General features: G+C 53.7%; 1 protein-coding gene across 1 annotated transcript; it reads left to right on the forward strand.

Annotated features, from left to right (window-relative positions):
• The first annotated feature begins 5,876 nt into the window (after nt 1–5,876).
• On the forward strand, nt 5,877–19,592 carry CSF3R (colony stimulating factor 3 receptor). Its single transcript, XM_061186777.1, has 17 exons — nt 5,877–5,984; nt 7,215–7,269; nt 9,185–9,268; nt 11,509–11,805; nt 12,734–12,857; nt 13,013–13,200; nt 14,004–14,173; nt 14,289–14,442; nt 14,535–14,614; nt 15,009–15,222; nt 16,104–16,292; nt 16,693–16,794; nt 17,408–17,554; nt 17,666–17,806; nt 18,051–18,144; nt 18,391–18,472; nt 18,857–19,592. Exons 3-17 carry the CDS (start codon nt 9,205–9,207, stop codon nt 19,334–19,336), a joined length of 2,526 nt encoding a protein of 841 aa, XP_061042760.1. The 5' UTR covers nt 5,877–5,984; nt 7,215–7,269; nt 9,185–9,204; the 3' UTR covers nt 19,337–19,592.
• Nucleotides 19,593–20,510: the final 918 nt, after the last annotated feature.

Here is a 20,510-nt window from a genome sequence, read left to right on the forward strand (position 1 = left end):
CCAAGCCAAGATAAGCATCTGAGCTTTATCTCACCTCAGCCTCTGATTCCACCACCACCACCAGGACCATACCCCCCACCCAGACACACCATGGCAGGCCAAGGCCGGGAGAGCAGAGATAAGGCCCTCCTGGCCAGCAGACCACAAGCGGCAGATGGGGCCGGGGAGGGAGTGGGGGGTCTTCCCTTTTGCCCACCCGAAGCTAGAATTCTGCTTCCTTCCCTAGAAGCAGACCCTCCAGGAGAGCATCTGGGCAGCCATCGCAGCCTCTTTGCAGGTTGGGGCCCTGCATACGGCCCTCCAGCATCCAGCATCGATTACGTCCTAATTGATTTATCTGTCATTTGGGCCGCCAATCAAAGGCAGAAAATCCTGCCAATCTGAGCACCAGGGAAGCAGGAGAGTGCAGTATGGTCTGCCACTGGGTGGAAAAGACTCTTCCAGATCCCTTGGCAGGTAAACTGATGGCCACTGGTGATCCCTCCGGCCTGAAGACCCAGGTCCAACATCCAAACTGCTCAGCACACTGTCACAGACACCTCCTCCATGCCAGGCCCATGCTGGATACTGGGGTCACTGATCCAGTCCCGGGCTTCACAGAGCACCTGGGAATCCGGATGAGCAGCACCTAACCCAGCCTGGGAAATCCAGGGAGGCTTCACAGAGGAGGTGACATTTCAGCTGGATTTTAAAGGATAAAAGGGATTTCTTCAGACACAAAAATAAGGGGGATGGACATTCTGAGCAGAGGGAAGAGTGTTGGAAAGCCCTGGAGCCTCAAAACAGCAGCACATGATTGGACAGTGATGGTAAATGGAATGGCTGGGGTTTCAGGCCCCTAAGGGGAGGAGGAGGTTGGGAAAAGGAATATGAAGAGATGAGGCTCCAGCATCGGGGAGGATTAGGGGCTGGCGACGAAGGGACTCAAAGGCCATGAGGATGACTTGGAACTTTATCCCATGGGCAGCGAGGAACCAATGGAGGGTTTTCAGTTGGTCAGTGACATGCTGGGACTTGTGTTTTGGAAGAAGCCCTCCAGCTGAGTATAAGAAGGGTGGTATCCCAGGAACGAAGGCAGGGAGACCGGGAGGAAGTCATTGCCATCATTCTGAAGAGTAATGATGGTGGCCTGACTCCTGCCATGGCAGTGAGGTGGGAGAGAAGGGGCAGAACCCACAGGAAAGGGTGACAGGCCAGATGTGGGGCGTAAGGAGCAGGGAGGAGTCCAGGCCGAGTCCAGGTTTCCGGATGCCTGGACAGAAAAGCAGGTTTTCAGGAGAAAAAGTGGAGGAGCTCAGGTGGGGGCATGTTTAGCTGGGGCATCTGCGGAGTATCAGGGGGAGATGGGGGTCCGAGAGGCAGGACCGTGAGATGCTGCCCAAGGTGGTGCAGAGTCAATGTCATCTCCGGGTCTAGGATGCAGCCCTGACCCCACCACCATCTCCCACCATTCCCAGGCGCGTGCTGCCTCTTCCTACCTCTTTAACAGCCTCATACACACTCTTCCCGTTCCAGCCTCCATGCCTTTGTTCTTGCTGTTCCGCTGCCCTGAATACCCTTCCCTCCTCTGTACAAATCCCACTCATCCCTTAAGTTCCAGCTGGAGTTCTACCACAACCCAGGGGCTGGAGCAAAGATCCAGGGTCAGAGGAGGGGTGGGGGTCGAAAGAGAGGTAGTGAGTGTGGCAGAAAATGCAGAGACCTGATTTAGAGCCCAGCTCTGCAGAGAGCTGGCTGTGTGACATGGGGCTGGTCACTTTCCCTCTCTGGGCCTCAGTTTCCTAACCTTTCAGAGGAGAATAAGGAAAAGTCCTTGTCCTCGGGGAGCTCAGAGTCTAGAAAGGGTCATAAGGTAAAACATGAACTGTGAATTTCGAGGTCTATCAAATGCCCAGAATACGCAAATGAGGGAAAAGTTTATGGAGAAAGACTTAGTGGCATTTTCTCTCAGCCTTGAAGAATGGGTAAAATTTCAACAAGTAGAGATGGAGGTGGAGGAGGGCACTCCAGGGAGGGAGGACAGCCTGAGCCAAGGCTGGGAGGCAGAAAGTTCAGGGTGTGTTCAAGGAAGAATGAGTGTCCAGATTCTGGTTCCTTCTGAGTCAACAGCTCAGGCGCTTTTTGTAAGCGGGCAGCCCAAGCTGGGCAGCCTCCAGTAAACACCTGTTTGCACAATCGAGGTCACACACGGGGGCGTGTTTGCACAATGACCTGTTTGCACAATCTCAGCCGACTGCTTTATTCCAGCCAAACCAGCCCCCGGCGGATGAGCAGAGCCTCCGCCTCTGGACACTCACCCTGGCTGGCCCACCTGGCCTCTGCCCGCAGAAACAAAAACCACCCCACCCGCAGTAGGGCTGCCGAGCATGGGGTTCCCCATCCACTGCAGAACCCCCAGACTGGGATTTCCAGCCCCCAGAGGCCACCCAGTCTGAGGGAGGAGGGGGCGGGGCAGGAGAGCTGGAGGAGGAAGTATCCACAAAGCAGACACTAGGTGTGAGGGAGGGGTTGACTTCACAGCTGTCTCGTGCTTTCCAGCTCACCAGAGTAAACATTTATTGAACATTTACTGTGAGCCTGGCTCCATCCCATGAGCCTCACACGCATTAGTTCACTGATTTCTCTCAAGGATCCCCTGAAGTAAATACTAACATTATCCCCATTTTAAAGATGATGAAACGGAGGCTCAGAGAGGTCAAACAACTTGCCCAGGGCCACACGGCATTAAGTGGGAAGTCGAAGCAGTCTACTCCTCAACCTCTGCTCTTAGCCTCTCTATCTGCTAATGCTTCTTACCTAAGGAAAGTTTTTCCTTAAGTCTAATTTTCATTTCAGCTGCGGCAGCTCCATTGCCTGGTGCAGGTCCTCAGTGGAGAATGGAGCACAGATGAGATCAGTGGAGTCTTGCTCTGACATACTGAACTCTGCAGAGCGGAAAGAAAGTAAGGAATTTTCTTGAACACCTACCACGTGCTTGTTACCATGCTAGGCTCCGTACCTCCCGTAGCTCATTTAATCCTCACAAAACCCCTGGGAGGAGTTATTACCCCTGTGGCAGGTAAGGAAACTGAGGCTTGGAGAGGGTAAACAGCTTCTCCAAAGTCCTCAGTCCAGTAGATCTGCACTGAGAATTCTGGGTGCCCTGTGCTGAGGCTGCAGGCAGAGAAAAGAACGTGGTTTCTGCCCTCAAGGAGCGCACAGTCTAATGAAGGAAGCAGACAGCCAACAGCCGCTGCAGCATTACAGCATCACCAAGGAGGGAGGGCACCCGACCCAGCCCGGAGAGATGCTCAGGGCAGGCAAGGTGCCCAAGCGGGGGCAGGGCCAGGACTTGGCCAGCCGGAGGTGACAGGGGCTCAGCCCCGGAGGGAGGCAGCAATGTGTCCAGGTGAGGGGTGGGGAGACCTGACAAAGGCAGAGAGAAAAGATGAATTTCTGAGTTCTTGATAAGCCTGAGAACTCCATCAAGGCAGAAACTAAGGCTGCTTTTGCTCACCATCATGCCCCTGCAACCTACTTGAGGAACAAGTTTTCTGAATGATGAACAAACGGCCCATTCTCCTTCATTAGGAACTGACTGGATGTGACAGTGTGGGGGAGGGGCGTGAAGAATGACTCCTGGGTCCCTGGGTTGGGGGACCTGGGGGTGATATAATTTACCAAGATGAGGTTTGCAGGGACTGGGGACAGGTTTGGTGAAGTGGAGGGAAGATGCATCCATTCAATCGTTCACTCAACAACGAATGTTATGTATTGAGGGCTCCCTATGTGACAGACAGTGTTGAAGACCCTGGAGATAAAGTTGGTTTTGTTTTTGTTTTTTAATTTTTTTAATTTATTTATTTATTTATTTTTTGGCTGCGTTGGGTCTTCGTTGCTGCACGCGGGCTTTCTCTAGTTGCGGTGAGCGGGAGCTACTCTTCGTCGTGGTGTGCGGGTTTCTCATTGCAGTGGCTTCTCTTGTTGTGGAGCACAGGCTCTAGGCACGCAGGCTCAGTAGTTGTGGCTTGCGGGCTCTAGAGCGCAGGCTCAGTAGTTGTGGTGCACGGGCTTAGTTGCTCCGTGGCATGTGGGATCTTCCCGGACCAGGGCTCGAACCCATCCATGTCCCCTGCATTGGCAGGCGGATTCTTAACCACTGCACCACCAAGGAAGTCCCTGGAGATAAAGTTCTAAACAAAACAGACTAAAACCCTTGCCCTCATGGAGCTTCCATTCTAGTGGGAGGTGGGGCTGGGGGCAGCCAGTGTCAGATGGTGAAAAGGGTAATATTAGGGGGGAAAGAGAGCTAGAGAGTGAGGGGTGGTTGCAATTTTTTTAAAGGGTGGTCAGAGAAGGCCTCAATGAGAAAGTGACATTTGAGCAAAAAACCCAAAGAAGGGGAGGGAGTGACCCATAGAGTGATTTGGGGGAAAAGAGTCCAGGCAGAGGAAACAGCAAGTGCAAAGGCCCAGAGGCAGGAGGGAGCCTAACATGTCCAAGAAATAACAAGGCAACAGAGTGGCTAGAGCAGAGCAGCAAGGGGGAGAATAATCACAGGAGAGGGGCCAGGGAGGGAACGGGCCCCGGGTTGAGTAGGGCTTTGTAGGTCATTGAAAGGGCTTTGACTTTGAGTGAGATGAGAGCCCTTGGGAGTTTGGGGCAGAGGATGACATGAATTGACTTCTGTTTGATCAGTACCACACTGGCTGCTGAAGGAACAATAGACAGGTCGGGGGGATGAGGATGAATGGAAGTGGGAGACCAGGGAGGGGCCCACTGCAATGATCCAGGTAAGAGAAAGGATGGCTTAGAGCTGGCTGGTATTGGTTTAAGTGATATTTATATTTTCCAATTTTTCATCAGGAAAATATCCAAACATATGGCCAAGTTGAACTTTACAGTGAATACCTATCTACCCAGGATTCTGGTTATATTCTGAAAGAAGAGTCAATGGGATTTATTGAGCATGTGAGGCTTCTGGGACACCTCGGGGAGGTTGCTGCAGACAGTTGGATGTTTCATACTGGAACGAGAACTGGAGCCCAGGTCTGCCTCATCACAACAGACTCAGAAACCCACTTTTTCTAAAAAGGATCGTATGTTATAGACACTCTGCTAGTCTGTTGGTACCTAATCTTTATTGCATCATAAACCCAATAAACTGTGAACAGTCTGCACCCTCTTTAGAAAAATGCACAGAAAATTTTTTGTAAACAATTGCAGAGGAATTGTGAAAGACATAAAGTGTAGTCTGTTTCACTCAATGAAAAAATATTCAGTTTGGCAGAATCACCGTGAGTTAACGTTACTAATCTCTAGTGAGCCTGTGAAGACCGGAGCCTCACAGGCAATCCCCTGCCTTGTCCCCAGAGTCTGCATTCCTCTGTCTGTGTGGCCTCTGGGCCACAGTAAGGAACATGCCATGCAGAGGGAGTGGGGAGGAAGGTACTGTGTTCCAGAGTTCCCTGTGACCTGGAGGACGCCCCTCTGAATAGTAGGAGGATCAGGGCCCCAAGGTTAGTGCTAAAAAGAGGCTTAGGGCCAAGCGAGCCTTCAAGCCAGGGTCTGTCTCCAAGTGATGCTCCCCCAGGGCAGGGGCGTGCGGGGGCATGGGAATGGCACCCAGGCGGGTTGGAGCCTGGGCCCTGCCGGCCTCCTAGCTTTGAGGTCAGGAAATCCGGAGGCAGAGGAGGGGTACAACGTTGCCACATCCCTCTGCCCCTTTAAGACCCCCGAGGCAGGAAGGCTGCCCGGGCCCCACCAGCTTCCCTCCTAGGCTCCTTCCTGGGAGGAAGGGCTGCCCGTGCCAGCTTCGACAATGCAAGGGCGGGAAGGAGGCTGGGCAGGTGTTGCAATCCGCAGCCCCTGCGCCTGTCAGAGGCCGAGCCATTAACGACAGGGCTGGGGAGAGCAGCCAGGCTGCGGCTGTTTTCAGGAACTTGCCTTGAAGAGGAGAGCAGAGACCAGGGAGGCCAGGCGGGTGCCCGGCCGCAGGCTCCAGCGTGAGTAGGGGAGCCCCAGGGAGGGCTGGGCCTTGGGCTCGAGGGGACCCTGGAGTCCCAGTTACGCTCCCCCAACTCTGTCAAGGGCGTGCATATGCAGGGGGCCTGGGAGCAGAGCTCCTGCCTTTAGGATTTGTCCCTTGGAACCAAGAGCCCCGGACGCTGAGTTACTTTTCCCAGGGTGCCCCTACTTTTCTTTGCATTGGGGAAGTCACAAACAGACAAATATCTCTTTGAGGACAGATCTGGGCTCAAGAAAGGGCTGGACTCAGGGAAGGGCGTACTCATTGTCTCTCTCTCTGAACCTATGTCTTAGCTGCTCCCAGGCTCCATCCCTGTCTATTTCACTCTCCATCTCTCTTTCCTCCTCAGCCCCTCTCTGGCTTGCCATGCCTCTGAGCTTCTCTCTGTCCGTCTCAGAGTCTCTCTGTGCCTCTCTTTTTGTCTCTCACGGTTCCCTTTGTCTCTTGAATCTTAAAATCTCGAGTATCTCTTGTTTCTCAGCCTCTGAGTGCCTCGGTCTCTGTGTATCAGCATTCTTGTCTCCGGCTCTTTTCTCTCTCCTGCCTCAGTCTTTATCTCTGTGAGTCTCTCTCCATCGTTTCGGTCTGTGGATCTCACTTTCCTACTTTTTCCGCCTGTCTCTCTCTGTCTGAACCACATCTGGGAAGTCCTCTCCCTTTGTTCATTCCCAGCCTCCTCCTCCCCCCAACCCTCTTCCCATGGAAAGAATCTCCACGTGAAGGGGAGTAGAAAGAACAGGTGAGAGAGGGGTGTGAACTGGAGAAGGTTGAGTGTGATGGAAGGGAAAGGAGAGGAAAACAGAATGGGGGGGGGGTGATGCAGTGACCCCAGGGGACAGCGTGGTGTGCTGGGACTCAGAGAGAGGCCAGAGAGTGAGCCGAGATGGCTGGAGCAAGAGGGGAGACTGGGGGGCCAAGGAGCAGGGGACTCAGAAATGGGGCTTTGAAATGTGCGGTGTGACACAGACAAAAGCAAGGTGGCAGTCCTAGGCGGTTGTGACCACGCAGCCTGTAAGCAGGGGAGGGAGGCACTAAACCATGCTGATTCCACGAGGCGGTGTCCCGCTTTATGGCGCGTGAAAATAACATGGTTATTGAGTGCTTCCTCTATGCAGGCTCCGTATTAAGTGCTTTTATCACGGACCATCTCATTTCATCCTCACCACAACCCTGAGAAGTGGGTGCTATTGTTATCCCTCTTTCACAGATGGGGTAACTGAGGCTCAGAAAAGGGAAGTAACTTGTCCAAGGTCACCAAGCTGGTAAGTGGCGGAGCCGGGGTTCAGACCAGGTGGTCTGACTCAGGGCTGGGCCCCCAGAGAGTGAGACCATGCTCTACCTGGCCCCAGATCCCACTCAGCTGGGGTAGGGAGCACCCAGGGCTGCCGTGGGGGACCAGGGACTGATGCCAAACGTGCCAACCCTTGGCAACCCTGGGAAAGGATGCCTGGGCCCCTGGGGGTTTGGGGTTGCATTGCCCACTCTGGACAGGAGCCAATGGAGAGGGATGAAGTGGTACTTCGCTGGGCAGGAGGGCTGGGATATGATCAAAAATACATGGAGATGGGCACCAGTGTCCCAAAATCTGGGCCAAGGAGGCTAAATCTTCCCCAACAAGTGGGCATGGTGGATAATCATACTGGCATGCTGTAAGAAGAAAGTTGCCAACCACTGATTGGTAGACTGGGGTGCTCTGAACAGTTGTGCAGGTTTCTCACTGCACAAAGCTGCCCAGCAAGCGCAGGTTGAAATGCAGCCTGTTCCCTAGTTGCCAGGTCCTAGTGTGGGGCTGCATTTGTCCAGAGGAAGGGGCGCTTTTTTCGTGATTTGCAAAAAGGTGACTTATGGGCTAGCATTCACCTGGTATCCTGATACTGCAACACGTAAGGATAGACCAGGGGTTTAAGTAAGACCCAGGCAGGCAGGAATAGCTTTGGGTATCTGGGCATTTCTTATTCACACCTCTGTCTTGGAGGGACAGAAAAGGGAGAGGAGTTTAATTCTTTCTGAGCACAGGGGATCAGCTGAGACACCACCTACATGTATGTGTTCATGTATGTACAGGCTGGTGATTCCCACTGACCTGCCACCAAGAGCGTCAATTAGTGCTGGAGGATCAGGTGTCTGGCCCCAACACCCCAATGGGAGCAGAGTGGAAAGGCTGGAAGCCCACCCCAGCGGTAGAAACCTAGGCATACTTCCTGAGACTAATGAACTAATTAGAGGGAACTAATGCTCCCTCCATCTGGGCACTGTCACCATGACCACAGGATGCCTGGCCCCAGAAGGCCTCCAGAGGTCTGTGCCCAGAATTGGGGGTATCCTCCAGCCCACCTTCCCTTTAGCCATCTCTGCGGCAGCCAGCTTCCCAAGGTGTAACCTGTCCTCAGCTACTCTGTGGAGTTGTCCCTTCCTGCCAGGGAGCGTCTCTGACGCTCACCAGCGTCAGAGGAAAGGACTTTGAGCATGGCTCACCCAGGAGAACCTGCCTGGTACTCATGCATGTGCAACATGGACATGCCAGAGAATTAATACCCCAAGGGACAGCCCTTGACCAACAGGGGGCAGGAATTGGTGAATAAATGTTCCCATTCTCTCAGCCAGCCAAGGGATGAATTGTCCCTTGGGTGGACAGTTCTGAGGCGTGTTCTACACGGCTCCTTGGAAGGTTCCGGCGGGATCGAGCCCCAGTTGTCCATAAATGTGACTGGCTTGATGACGAACCCTTGTGCTGGCTTACCCATTTCATTCTCCCCACTCCCTCACTCTGTTCCTGGAATCTTCCCAAAATAAACTCCCTGCATGCAAGCCTTCATCTCAGGCTCTGCTTTGTGGGGGGCAACCCAGCTAAGACAGAACGGAAGTGGAGAAGAATACTGTTCCCTGTGGCTCCTTTCCCTGCTCTCTCCTGGAAGGCAAATAGAATAATAACAGCGGCTGTCACTTACAGAGTCGTCTCCTATGTGCCAGGCACTGCGTGAAGCCCTTGACTTGTATCATTTTGGGTCTTCCTCCCAAAACCCTGTGCAGTATAGGCTGTTGTTACCTCCATTTTGCAATGAAACTAGGCTCATAGAGATCAAGTAACCTGGCCGAAGCCACACTGTGGCAGAGCAAGGACTAAGCTCAGCTCTGACTGCAAAGCCCATGACCTTAACCATCGCCCTCTGCCTCCAGGTGAGCACCAAGCCGGCACTATGGCGGGGCTGGGAGCCTGGAGCCTAGCGGGAGCTGCCCTGATCATCCTGCTGCTCCCCAGAAGTGAGTGTGGCCAGGAGCGAGGGCGCCGAGGGGAGAGGGGAGCACAGGGAGAGATGCTGGGGGTGGAGGAGGGAGGCCTTTCCCAGCACAGCCACAGTGCTCCTGGGATTCCCAGAGAATCCCGAAAGAATCAACTGGGCCACAGATGTGGGGTAGCCAGGTTCCCATGCATAGACCTCTGTAGGCAAACCACCACCTCTGAGGAAAAGTGAGAGGACCTGGGCTGGCCAGCCCGGAGAAGGTGGGGAAGACCCAGGTCTTGTCTGCAAATCTCTGCCGTGTTGTCAGAAGGAACCCCTGAGTCCTGTGCAGCCTTCATGGGCAGCAGAGGAATCAGGGTGGAAGCCGTAAAGAGGCAGCTTTAATCCTGAAATATAGAATCCCAGGGAATTCCCTGGCGGTCCAGTGGTTAGGACTCTACGCTTCCACTGCCGGGGGCACGGGTTTGATCCCTCGTCATGACACTAAGATCCCGCATGCCACATGGCACGGCCAAAAAATAAATAAATAAAATAAAATAAAAAGAATCCCAGGCAGAGCTCTCCAGACTATGGAAACTCTATCTTGATAGGTGGAGAGCCTCCCATCTCTGGGGGTATGCAAGCCAAGGCACAGCAGGCATTACATCATTGTCTGATGTAATGTTCAGCTTTGCAGGCCACATACAGTCTCTGTTGCATGTTCTTGTCTGTTTTTTATTTGGTTTGGTTTTTAACCCTTTAGACGTATAAAAAATGTTCTTAGCTGGCAGGCCGTACAAAAACAGGCCATCCTAGCCCTGCTGTGGAGGACTCAGTATCAGGTGCAGTTTTGAAGTAAACAGTTGGCAAGTTTCCTTCTAGTCTGAAATTCTGAGTCTGTGGAGTAGAAGAAGCCTCCAAGAACTTGCTCTGTGACCCTAAACAAATTGCTCCTCCTCTTAAGGGCTCAGCATCCCCAACAGCAAAATGGGCTGAAGAACACCTGGGAGAGGAGAGAGGACATCGTGGGCAAAGTGCAGTGCTTACTCGTTTATTCCATACGTATCCACCAAGGGCCTGCTCTGTGCTAGGTGCTGGGAATGCAGCAATGAGTGAAACAGCCAAGGTCTCTGGCCTCACAAAACCCATGGTCTAGTCTGGGGGACAAACAAGCAAATAATCACATGACTACATAATTATGAAGGATAATAAGAGCTTTGGGAATGTTCAAGGGGCTTGGCCTGGTCTGGTTGGTCAGAACCTGGTCTGGTTCCCCGCAAGACGCCTAAATGTTAACCAGGTGAAGGAGGGGTGGGAGAGAAGAAAAGGAGCACCTCCAAAAGGATCAGCGGTTACAAAGATCCGGAGATTGGAGGGAGCATGGTGTTTTCAAGAAATAGCAAGAAGGCCAGGGTGATGGGAGCTGGAAAAGGATGGTCTGAGCTGGAACCAGGAGGGTTAGGCAGGGGCCAGGCCACAAGGGCTGTGAGAAGGATCTGAGTCTTTATCCTAATCATGGCAGCAAATATTTATATGCCAGGCACTGTTCTAAGTGCCTTACACATGTTCTCACATCTAATCCTTCCAGCAAAACTAAGGTAGGGACTTTTTTATCCTCATTTTACAGATGAGAAAACTGAGGCACAGAAAGTCTCAGTGACACATCAAGGTCACATAATTAATAAGCAATAGAACCAGGCTCTAAACCTAGGCAGTCTAGTTCCAACATCCATGCTCTTATCCATCATACCATACTGCCTTTCAGAGGAATAACGTGCCATTGAAGTGCTATGATCAAGATGGGGTAACAATCAGATTTGAAATCTGAAAAGATTGCTGTGGCTGTGGGGTTCCTATCATTCTAACCATTGTTTCACCACTGCTGGGGAGGGGACTAGTCTCCCATCTGGTGGTGTGCCGGGGTTGGCTTGCAAGCGCTGATTGTGTACATCTCTTCCCAGGTTCACATTCAGTGATGTCACACTGGTAGCTTGAAATCAGCCACGGTGGGAATATTTACACCAGGGAAAGCAGCCCAGGCTACAAACCAGGATCTGTTTCTCTCTGTATAGCCAGCTGATAAACATTTACCCACACACCGCTATCTTGATCTCACCCCCAGAGCCTCTCACAGTCCCCGTACACACCCTCCCCATTCCAGCGACACGTCTTGGGAGGTAAAGCATGAAGGTAAAGGCACAGAGTCTAGGGGTACTGAATCTAGGAGCCCAGCTCTGCCAGGCAGAGGAGTCACTTATGGCCCCTTCTCTTCCACCCCAGGCCTGGAGCAGTGCGGGCACATCAGCCTCTCAGCCCCCATCGTCCGCCTGGGGGATCCCATCACAGCCTCCTGCATCATCAGCCAGAACTGCAGCCACCTGGGCTCGGGATCGCACATTGTATGGAAGTTGGAAGCAGAGCTTCAGCCCGGGGAGAGGCAGCAGTGCCTTCCGAATGGGACCCTGCAGTCCACCATCACCTTGCCCCACCTCAACCGCTCTCGGGCCCTTCTCTCCTGCTGCCTGCACTGGGGCAACAGCCTGCAGATCCTGGACCAGGCTGAGCTACAGGCAGGCTGTGAGTCCCTGCAGCCATCCACCCACTCTGCCTCCAATGCCCTCCTGCCAATACTAATAAGAACTGTTCTTTCTTGAGCTCTTGCTCAATAAGCACTTTAAAGGCACAATATCATGCCATCTTCCCTACCAGTGGGTAGTGTTATTTAGCCCCATTTTGCAGATGAGGAAACTGAGGCTTGGGGAGGGTAAGTGACGTGCTAAAGGTCACAAACTAATAAGGATGGAGCCAAGATTTATAACAGGCAGTGTGGCTCGAAAGCCAGTATAGTAACCACTACTCCATATGGCTGCCGAGTAAGACCAAGCCCCCAGCCATAGGAGGGTGTCTCCAGGGAGGACATTCTCTATGAGCTGGGCTTGCTCCCAGCTTCTCCCCTACCCCAGTCTCAGCCTTCTATTCAAACTGAGAAGGATGGATTTGTGCCAAGCCAATGCATAACTAAAAACAAAGAAAGACCAAGGTTCTCATTTAAGAATCAACAACAGTGAAAGCTAACACTACAGAGCGCTCACTATATGCCAGGCACTGCTCTGAGCACTGTATACATAGTAAGTCACTCAGCCCTCACAAGAACCCTAGGGGGTAGGTATATTACCATTACCCCCATTTTTCAGATGAGGAAACTGAGGCACAGAGCCGTTAGGTGACTTCAAGATCACACAGCTAATGAATGGCAGAACCAGGATGAAAACCAGATGCTACACTGTTACTGTCAAAGGGGGCAGAGTTGAGAGGGTTGGAGACTCTGTGGTACTTATCCCTGTACGTGCCTGTAACTTCGCTTCCCCCAGGGCTGCCCCTCTGGGGTCACCCTGCATGGAGACAAGGGAACGACCCAGGGCAAGGAAACGAGGCCAAGTGGTCCCAGTAGGAGCTTTCTGAGTGGTCTTACCTGAAGCCCTCACTCTCCCCACCCCATACACAGACCCTCCCGCCACACCCCACAACCTGTCCTGCCTCATGAACCTCACAACCAACAGCCTCACCTGCCAGTGGGAGCCAGGCCCCAACACCCACCTGCCCACCAACTTCACCCTGAAGAGCTTCAAGTGAGTAGGGGTCTCTACGCCAGCCCCCATTCCTTCGGGTCCTGGGACAGAGCATGGGTAGGACTGTAGGGGTGGGGAGCCAGAGGCAAAGATGGGAGGAGAAGGGAGCCTCGCTTTCTTCCGCCGCTTGACACCCAAGCCTGGCCTGTTGGCAGGAGCCGGGGCAACTGCCAGAGCCAGGAGGACCCCATCCCCGACTGCGTGCCTGAGGACGGGCAGAGCCACTGCTCCATCCCCCGCAAACACCTACAGCTGTACCAGAATACGGGCATCTGGGTGCAGGCCAAGAACGCGCTGGGAACCAGCGTGTCCCCGAAGCTGTGCCTTGTCCCCATGGACGTCGGTGGGTGACACTGAGTGTGGGGGAGGGGAGCGACCCCACCATGGGCAGACACAGAGAGGCACGGGGAGGGAAACACAGACCCAGCGGCAGACAATGAGACGCTAGAAGACCTAGAGGTAGAGGAAGAGGAGAGAGAAAAACAAAGTGGATGCAGTCGTAGACAGAGCTATGGAGACCCAGACAAGGACGTGGAAGAAACACAGAGGCAAAGAGATACACTCATTAATTCTTTCAGCAAATTTCTTGACGTGCCCACTCTGCGCTAGGCACTGTTCTAGGTGCTGGGGATACGGCAGTAAACAAAACGGCAAAAATCTTGCCCCTGAAATGTTACATTCTAGTGGGCAAAATAAACAAAATAGAATGTCGGGTAATGGCAAGCATGATGAAGAAATTGAGCAGGGGGACGCGATGGGGAGAGGGGGCTATTGCTATTTCAGGAAGGTGGTCAGGGAAGGCCTCACTGAGAAGGTGACACTTGAGAAGATCCTTGGAGGAAATGAGGGAGCAATCCACTGGATATCCGGAAGGTAAGTGCTCCAGGCAGAGAGAACAACCAGTGCAAAGGCCCTGGGGCAAGAGTATGAAACAGAGAGAGAAACAGACACATATACAGAGACAGACCTGCAGAAACAGGATGACACAGAGATGAAGAGACACAGAGAGAGACAGAAAGACACACAGATCCCATAAATGGAGACCCAGAGGAGAAATGGAACCACAGACAGGGAGACAAGTGGAAGCTAGGATAGAGCCCAGTAGGACTGATCAGAGAAAGGGTCTGACGACCCCTCTCTTGGCAGTGAAACTGGAGCCCCCCACACTGTGGGCCCTGGGGCCCAGCCCTGAGGTGGCCCCGCCCCAGCCAGGCTGCCTGAGGTTGCGCTGGGAGACCTGGAAGCCAAGCCTACACATAGATCAGAAGTGTGAGCTGCGCCACCAGCCTCGGCTTGGAGAAGCCAGCTGGGACCTGGTGAGGCGGAGGGCAACCTCAGGAGTCTGGGGTGGGGCTGGCTGAAGGCAGGGTAAGTTGAGCTGGCACCGAAGGGCACAGAGATCTAGGCTCAGAGCCACGCCCCCCCCACCAGGTGGGCGCCCTGCCCTCCAGGACCCTCCAGTATGAGCTATGCGGGCTCCTCCCATCCACAGCCTACGCCCTGCAGATGCGCTGCACCCGCTGGCGCCTGCCTGGCCACTGGAGCAACTGGAGCCCCAGCCTGGAGCTGACCACCACACAACGGGGTAAGTGGGTGGTGACAGGCTGGGAGCAGCCATCAGGACCCAGTCTGGCCTCCAGGGCCCTCCCTGACCCTCTCTTTCTGCTCTATCCACAGCCCCCATTGTCAGACTGGACGCATGGTGGCGGCAGAGGCAGCTGGACCCCAGGACGGTGGACGTGCAGCTGTTCTGGCAGGTAACCCCCTCTGAAGGCCATCCCTCCACCTCTTTCAACCCAAACAGACCCCTGCAAGCTGGGGCTCAGGACTCCAACAGGTCTGGGAGGCTTGGATGCATTTGTAGGTGATTTGCATGCACTTTGCATGTGCCTAGGAAGCTGGGTAGTGCCCTTCTGGAGAGACTACAGTGGAGGACTCATCTAGTTTGGTGCCTGCTGCATACACCGACTTGCTTTTTCCTTCCCTCCCTCCCAGGACCTGGCACAGAGGGAAGAAGGGAGAGAGGGAGGAGGGCTGGCTCCCAGCCTGGGGCGCTCAGTTCTTGGGACATGGCCACCCCATCTAGAAGCTCTCCCCCACTCCAGATGAGCTGGGCATCCCCTTATCTTTTTCCCCCTATGCCCACTGCAGCCAGTGCCCCTGGAGGAAGACAGCGGGCAGATCCAAGGGTACCTGGTCTCCTGGAGACCCTCAGACCAGGCTGGGGCAGACCCAATGCTCTGCAACACCACGGAGCTAAACTGTACCTTCCAACTGCCTTCAGAAGCTCGGGAGGTGATCCTTGAGGCCTATAACACAGCTGGGACCTCTCATCCCACCCCAGTGGTCTTCTTGGAGAGCGGAGGTAAAGGGGGCCAGCAGCTAGTAGAGCATGATGGTTAAGCATGTAAATTCGGAGGCTAGACTGCCTGGGTTCAAATCTAGCCCTGTCACTTGCTAGCAATGTGATCTGGGCAAGTTACTTACCCTCCCTGGCCTCAGTTTACTCATCTAGCAAATGGGGATGATACAGTGTCTAACTCAAAGCATCACTGTGAAGATTACGAGTTAAGACATGTGCCTGGCACACAGTAACTGTTCCATATGTGTTAGCTATTATTATTATCATTAGCCAGAACCAGGTTAAGCCGGTGGTGGTGCCTACACACACACAGTCTATTCTGCCAAGGAAATGGGAAAGAAAGCCCTAAGTTTTTCCAGCTAGAACACAGTCCCTGAGTTAACTGCTCATTCTCAGGGGATCAGCCACTACCAACCCCAGGTGCCCCTGAACATGGGTCCTCATGAAGTGAGACTCACAATAACAATAGCTAATATTCCCATTTCCCAGCCATGTGACCCTAGGCAAGTTACTTAACCTCCCTGTCTCAGTCTTCTCATTGCTAAGATGGGGACCGTAGTTGTGCCCCACAATGGGACTGGTCGCAGACTCCGTGAATTAATACATACCGAGAACCACACAGCGTTAGCTTTCATCATCACCAAGCACTACTCCATGCCAGGCCTGTTTCATGTACCACCTCATTTAATCTGCACCATGACCCTACGAGGTAGAAACTTTTATCATCGTTTCCACCTTACAGATGAGGAAACTGAGGCTCAGATGTTGACTTACCCAAGGTCACCCAGCTTGTAAGTAGCAAAGGCCAGACTGAACCCAGGCATCTGGCTCCAGGGCCTGCATTCTTTTCATCTTCATGTCATCGTCTCCTACTCTGTCTCCAGGCCCACCCCTGGGCAGACTCCACACCATGGCTCAAGACCCTCACAGCCTCTGGGTGGGCTGGGAGCCCCCCAGCCCTCAGCCTCAGGGCTATGTCATTGAGTGGGGCCTCGGTCCCCCCAGCCCCAGCGGCAGCCCTAAGACCTGGAGGATGGAGCATAATGGAAGCATTGCAGGGACCCTGCTGCAGGGTGAGGCAGGCCTGGGGGGCTGGGCAGGTGGGCAGGGCCTGGGAGAGGGGGGGACATTTTACCTGCCTGACAGTAGGCAAGGGGCGAGCTGAACCACCCTAAAGAAGCAGATTCCCCAGTCTTTCCTGTTCTTTCACTGTTCTCATCTCACATCCTCGGAATCAGGAAGTCCCTCCTGCAGTCTAACTGGATCCTCTGTTTCCAGCCCCGACTCTGCCACCTTCCTAGCTCTCTCTTCCACTCTTTGCCCCTTACCCGCACCAAATGGTCTGAAGAAGAGACTGCAGAGGCCAGCCCTGCAGAATGAGGCCCAGGTTATCCCTGAAGTCTGAGGTTAGCCCCCGACCATCATCAGAGGCTAGCCCCTAACCAGGGTGCCGACCCTATTTTCTCTCTACAGAGAACATCAGGCCCTTTCAGCTCTACGAGATCACTGTGACCCCCCTGTACCAGGACACCAAAGGACCCTCCCAGCACATCTATGCCTACTCCCAAGAGATGGGTTCGTCAGCCACCAAGCCTTTTCTCAGAATCCCCTCCTCTCTCTCAAGGCCTGTCTAGGCCCCCAAAATCAGGAATACGAGGGAACATTTTCTTCCTCCCCTACCTCTGGCCCAGAAGAGGGTCTCTCCCAATCCTAAGGTTACCTCTGGCTTACACTGGACCCCTGTAGCTGGAAAGAAGTCAGGTGGTGGGGTAATAGAAATTGGGCAGTGAGCACGGCAGAATTCAGGGAGCAAGTTTGGCAAAAACTGATCAGGTGTCACGTGTGATAGAAATTAAACTGAGGACCTGGCATAAACTTAGAGAGTCAGTGGCAGAAATCAAATAATGAACCAGACAAAATCAGGCCTGGCAGAAATCAGGTAGCGAGGCTTTGGAGTCAAAGAAGAGCAGGTTGAAATCCCAGCTCAACCACTTATTAGCAGTCGGTGGGATTCAGGGAAAGTTCCTGGGAAAATGAGGCTTGGACATGAGTCCCCCTGGACTCTCTTCTATCACCCACCCCCACAAAGTGTCCCAGTTCTGGGGTCTGGGGAGCCACAACAAGTCCAACTGGGCTCTCCCCGCCGCCCAGCTTCCCTGTCAGCCCCTGTACCTCTCTCTTCCGGCAGCCCCCTCCCATGGCCCAGAGCTGCATCTAAGGCACATTGGCAAGACTTGGGCCCAGTTGGAGTGGGTACCCGAGGCCCCTGAGCTGGGGAAGAGCCCCCTTACCCACTACACTATCTTCTGGACCAATGCTCAGGACCAGTCCTTCTGTGAGTCTATCCTCAGTGCCCCACAGCCCCAGAAGGCCAGGGAGGGCGGGTTCAGAAGCCCTGGGGAGGCTCAGCAGCCAGCCCAGATTCACCATTCTCCTCTCCTCCCAGACACTGTCCTGAACGCCTCCTCCCATAGCTTTGTCCTCCGTGGCCTGGAGCCTTCCAGCTTGTACCATGTCCACCTCATGGCTACCAGCCAGGCGTGGGCCACCAACAGTACAAGCCTCACTCTGATGACCTTGGCCCTAGGTAAGGGGAGAAGGGGGCTGGCAGGACAAGGCTGTTGGGAGGGTGCCTCACCCAAAGGATCTCCATTTTGAAAGTAGATAAGCCTTGCATGGATCCCCTGATTTGAGGGAGGAGACCCAGCCCTGCCCTTGGATCCCAGTCTGAGGCAGGAGACCCAGCCCAGCCCTTGGATCCCAGTCTGAAGGAGGAGACCCAGCCTTACCTACGTGCACTCTTGCCTCTTCTGGCTTTCCCCTCACTCTAGAGGAGTCTGAGCTGCACATCCTCCTGGGCCTCTTCGGCCTCCTGGTCTTGCTCATCTGCCTCTGTGGGGCTGCCCAGCTCTGCTGCAGACCCAGGTGAGTCCTTTTGAGAGACCTGACACCCAACTAACCCTGCCTACAGGGAAGTGCAGGCCTGAGTGAGCCAGTGTAGGCTCCTCTCAGCCTTGCCAGGCCTCAGGACCCAGGTCTGGGAGTCAGGCCCTCCACCTTCTCCTCTCTACATGAAGGGGTCGTCCCTTCAGCTGCTGGGAGTAGGTGGGAGAAAGGATGGAAAGATGGGAGGGCATGCCTGACCTAGCCTTCACCCGCCCCCTTCTCCAGCAGGAAGAATCCCCTCTGGCCAAGTGTTCCAGACCCAGCCCACAGCAGCCTGGGTTCCTGGGTGCCTACCATCACAACGGAGGTGAGAACACTGGAGGGAAAGGGAAATGGGGCTGGGGGTTAGGCTCCCAACCCAGGCTCAAAGTGAAGGGATACCCCTCTGAGGATGAGTACTCAGGCCTTCCCATCACTTCACCTCTTTGGAGCAAAGCAGACCTGAGTGCGAATCCCTGCTCTACCCATTCAAAGCCTCAGTCACCTCACTGTGAAATGGGACTAATGCCATGCAGAAGCGTTGGGGAGATTCACCAGGCTAAGTCTGAACAGCACATAACACGTGTCAGGAACATATGAGATGCTTTGCATCCTTTGAGTAACCCTTTGAGTTTCAGCAAAGAGCAGCAGGAAGTGGCTGGGGCAGATATCTGAAATGAACCAGGCTCTCACCCCACATCTTTATGTCCAGGATACCTTCCAGCTGCCCAGCCTTCGGGACTCCAGCATGCCACCCATCACCAAGATCACGGTGCTGGAGGAGGAAGAGAAGAAGCCAGGACCCTGGGAGTCCAATGACAGCTCAGGGACCTGTGGCCTCCCCAGCCTGGTCCAGGCCTATGTGCTCCAGGGGGACCCAAGAGTACCTTGTACCCAGCCCCAGCCCCAGTCTGGCACCAGTGACCAGGTCCTTTACGTGCAGGTGCTGGGCAGCCCCACAGGCCCAGGGCCTGGGCACTACCTCCGCTGCGACTCCACTCAACCTCTCTTGGGGGGCCTCACCCCCAGCCCCAAGTCCTATGAGAACCTCTGGTTCCAGACCAGTCCCCTGGGGACCTCAGAGCCCCTAGTCCCAAACCCGGAGGATGACTGTATCTTTGAGCCACTGCTTGACTTCCCTCTCCTGCAGGGGCTCCGGGTCAGTGGGGTGGAAGGTCTCGGGGGCTTCTAGGGCTTCCTAGAACTCCCCACCTGGGCCTGCTTCTTGATAAGCCTGGGCTATCCAGAGAAGAGGAGGTCAGTAAGCCCTTCACTAAAAAACCCCCAGCCCCAGGAAAGGCAGAAAGGCTCCCAGTCTCCCCCTATCTCTGGCCCCTAACATCCCTCCCCCATCCCCCCAATTTCCATGGGCTGGGCCTCCCACTTCAAAGGCCAGAGAATGCTTTTTCAAGCCCTGCCCACTAGGCTTTTGTACTTGTTTCCTATAATTTCAGTCTCTTAAACTGGTTTATGGTCTGATTTGGTTTGGCCTGGTTTTGAGAAACTCTTGAGTGTCCCTGAATCTCTGTTCTTTTTCTTTTCAGAGCCCTAGAAATCGGGGGGAGCGGGGTTACTCCTTAGAATCATTCATTTATTTATTCTTTCCTTAATTCCTTCATTCAGCCAGCCCTCACCTAGCATCTAGGCCCTGTGCTGGCAGCGGGGGTTCCAAAATGGCTAGGCTCAGTCCATCCTCAAAGAGTTCTCATTCTAGGGACTTCCCTGGCGGTCCAGTGGTTGGGACACCGCGCTTCCACTGCAGGGGGCACAGGTTCGATCCCTGGTGGGGGAACTAAGATCCCGCATGCTGCATGGCGAGGCCAGAAAAAAAAAAAAGAGTTCCCATTCTAGTGATGTAGACTTGAGAAATGACCATTAGGGTACGGTGGCCAGGGTTACCGAGGGAGTCACAGAGAACTGTGGGACATGGGGAACAGACCTCAGAAAAGAGTAACCCCTGTTGCAGATATGTAATTAAAAACAAAATCTCCTGCCAACATAGAAAACCTCTCCACAAGGGTAGAAGAGGAAGAAAACTTTTTTTTAATTGGATGAGAATTAAACCAGAATGTCACAGGCAATCAGCTCCAGAGTTTGCAAAGATGAAGAGAAATTGTATCTGTTTACACAGCCAAGCGGATACAACTCATTGCATACATTTTCTCAAGATAATCACTAGTCCTCAAGCAAGAGGACTTGACAGCACTATTTGTCACACAGGGGTCATCCTAAATTCAGCTGGGAAATGGGATAGCCACCTGGGTTTGCAAATTGCCATTAACCAAAGGAAAAATAATTTTCTCATATCTTTATGAGAGGAGGGAAGTTTGCAACTTGGAGCTGGGCACCAGCTGAAGTTAGGCTCC

This window comes from Eubalaena glacialis, chromosome 3, assembly GCF_028564815.1.
Source record: "Eubalaena glacialis isolate mEubGla1 chromosome 3, mEubGla1.1.hap2.+ XY, whole genome shotgun sequence".
Classification (NCBI taxonomy): domain Eukaryota; kingdom Metazoa; phylum Chordata; class Mammalia; order Artiodactyla; family Balaenidae; genus Eubalaena; species Eubalaena glacialis.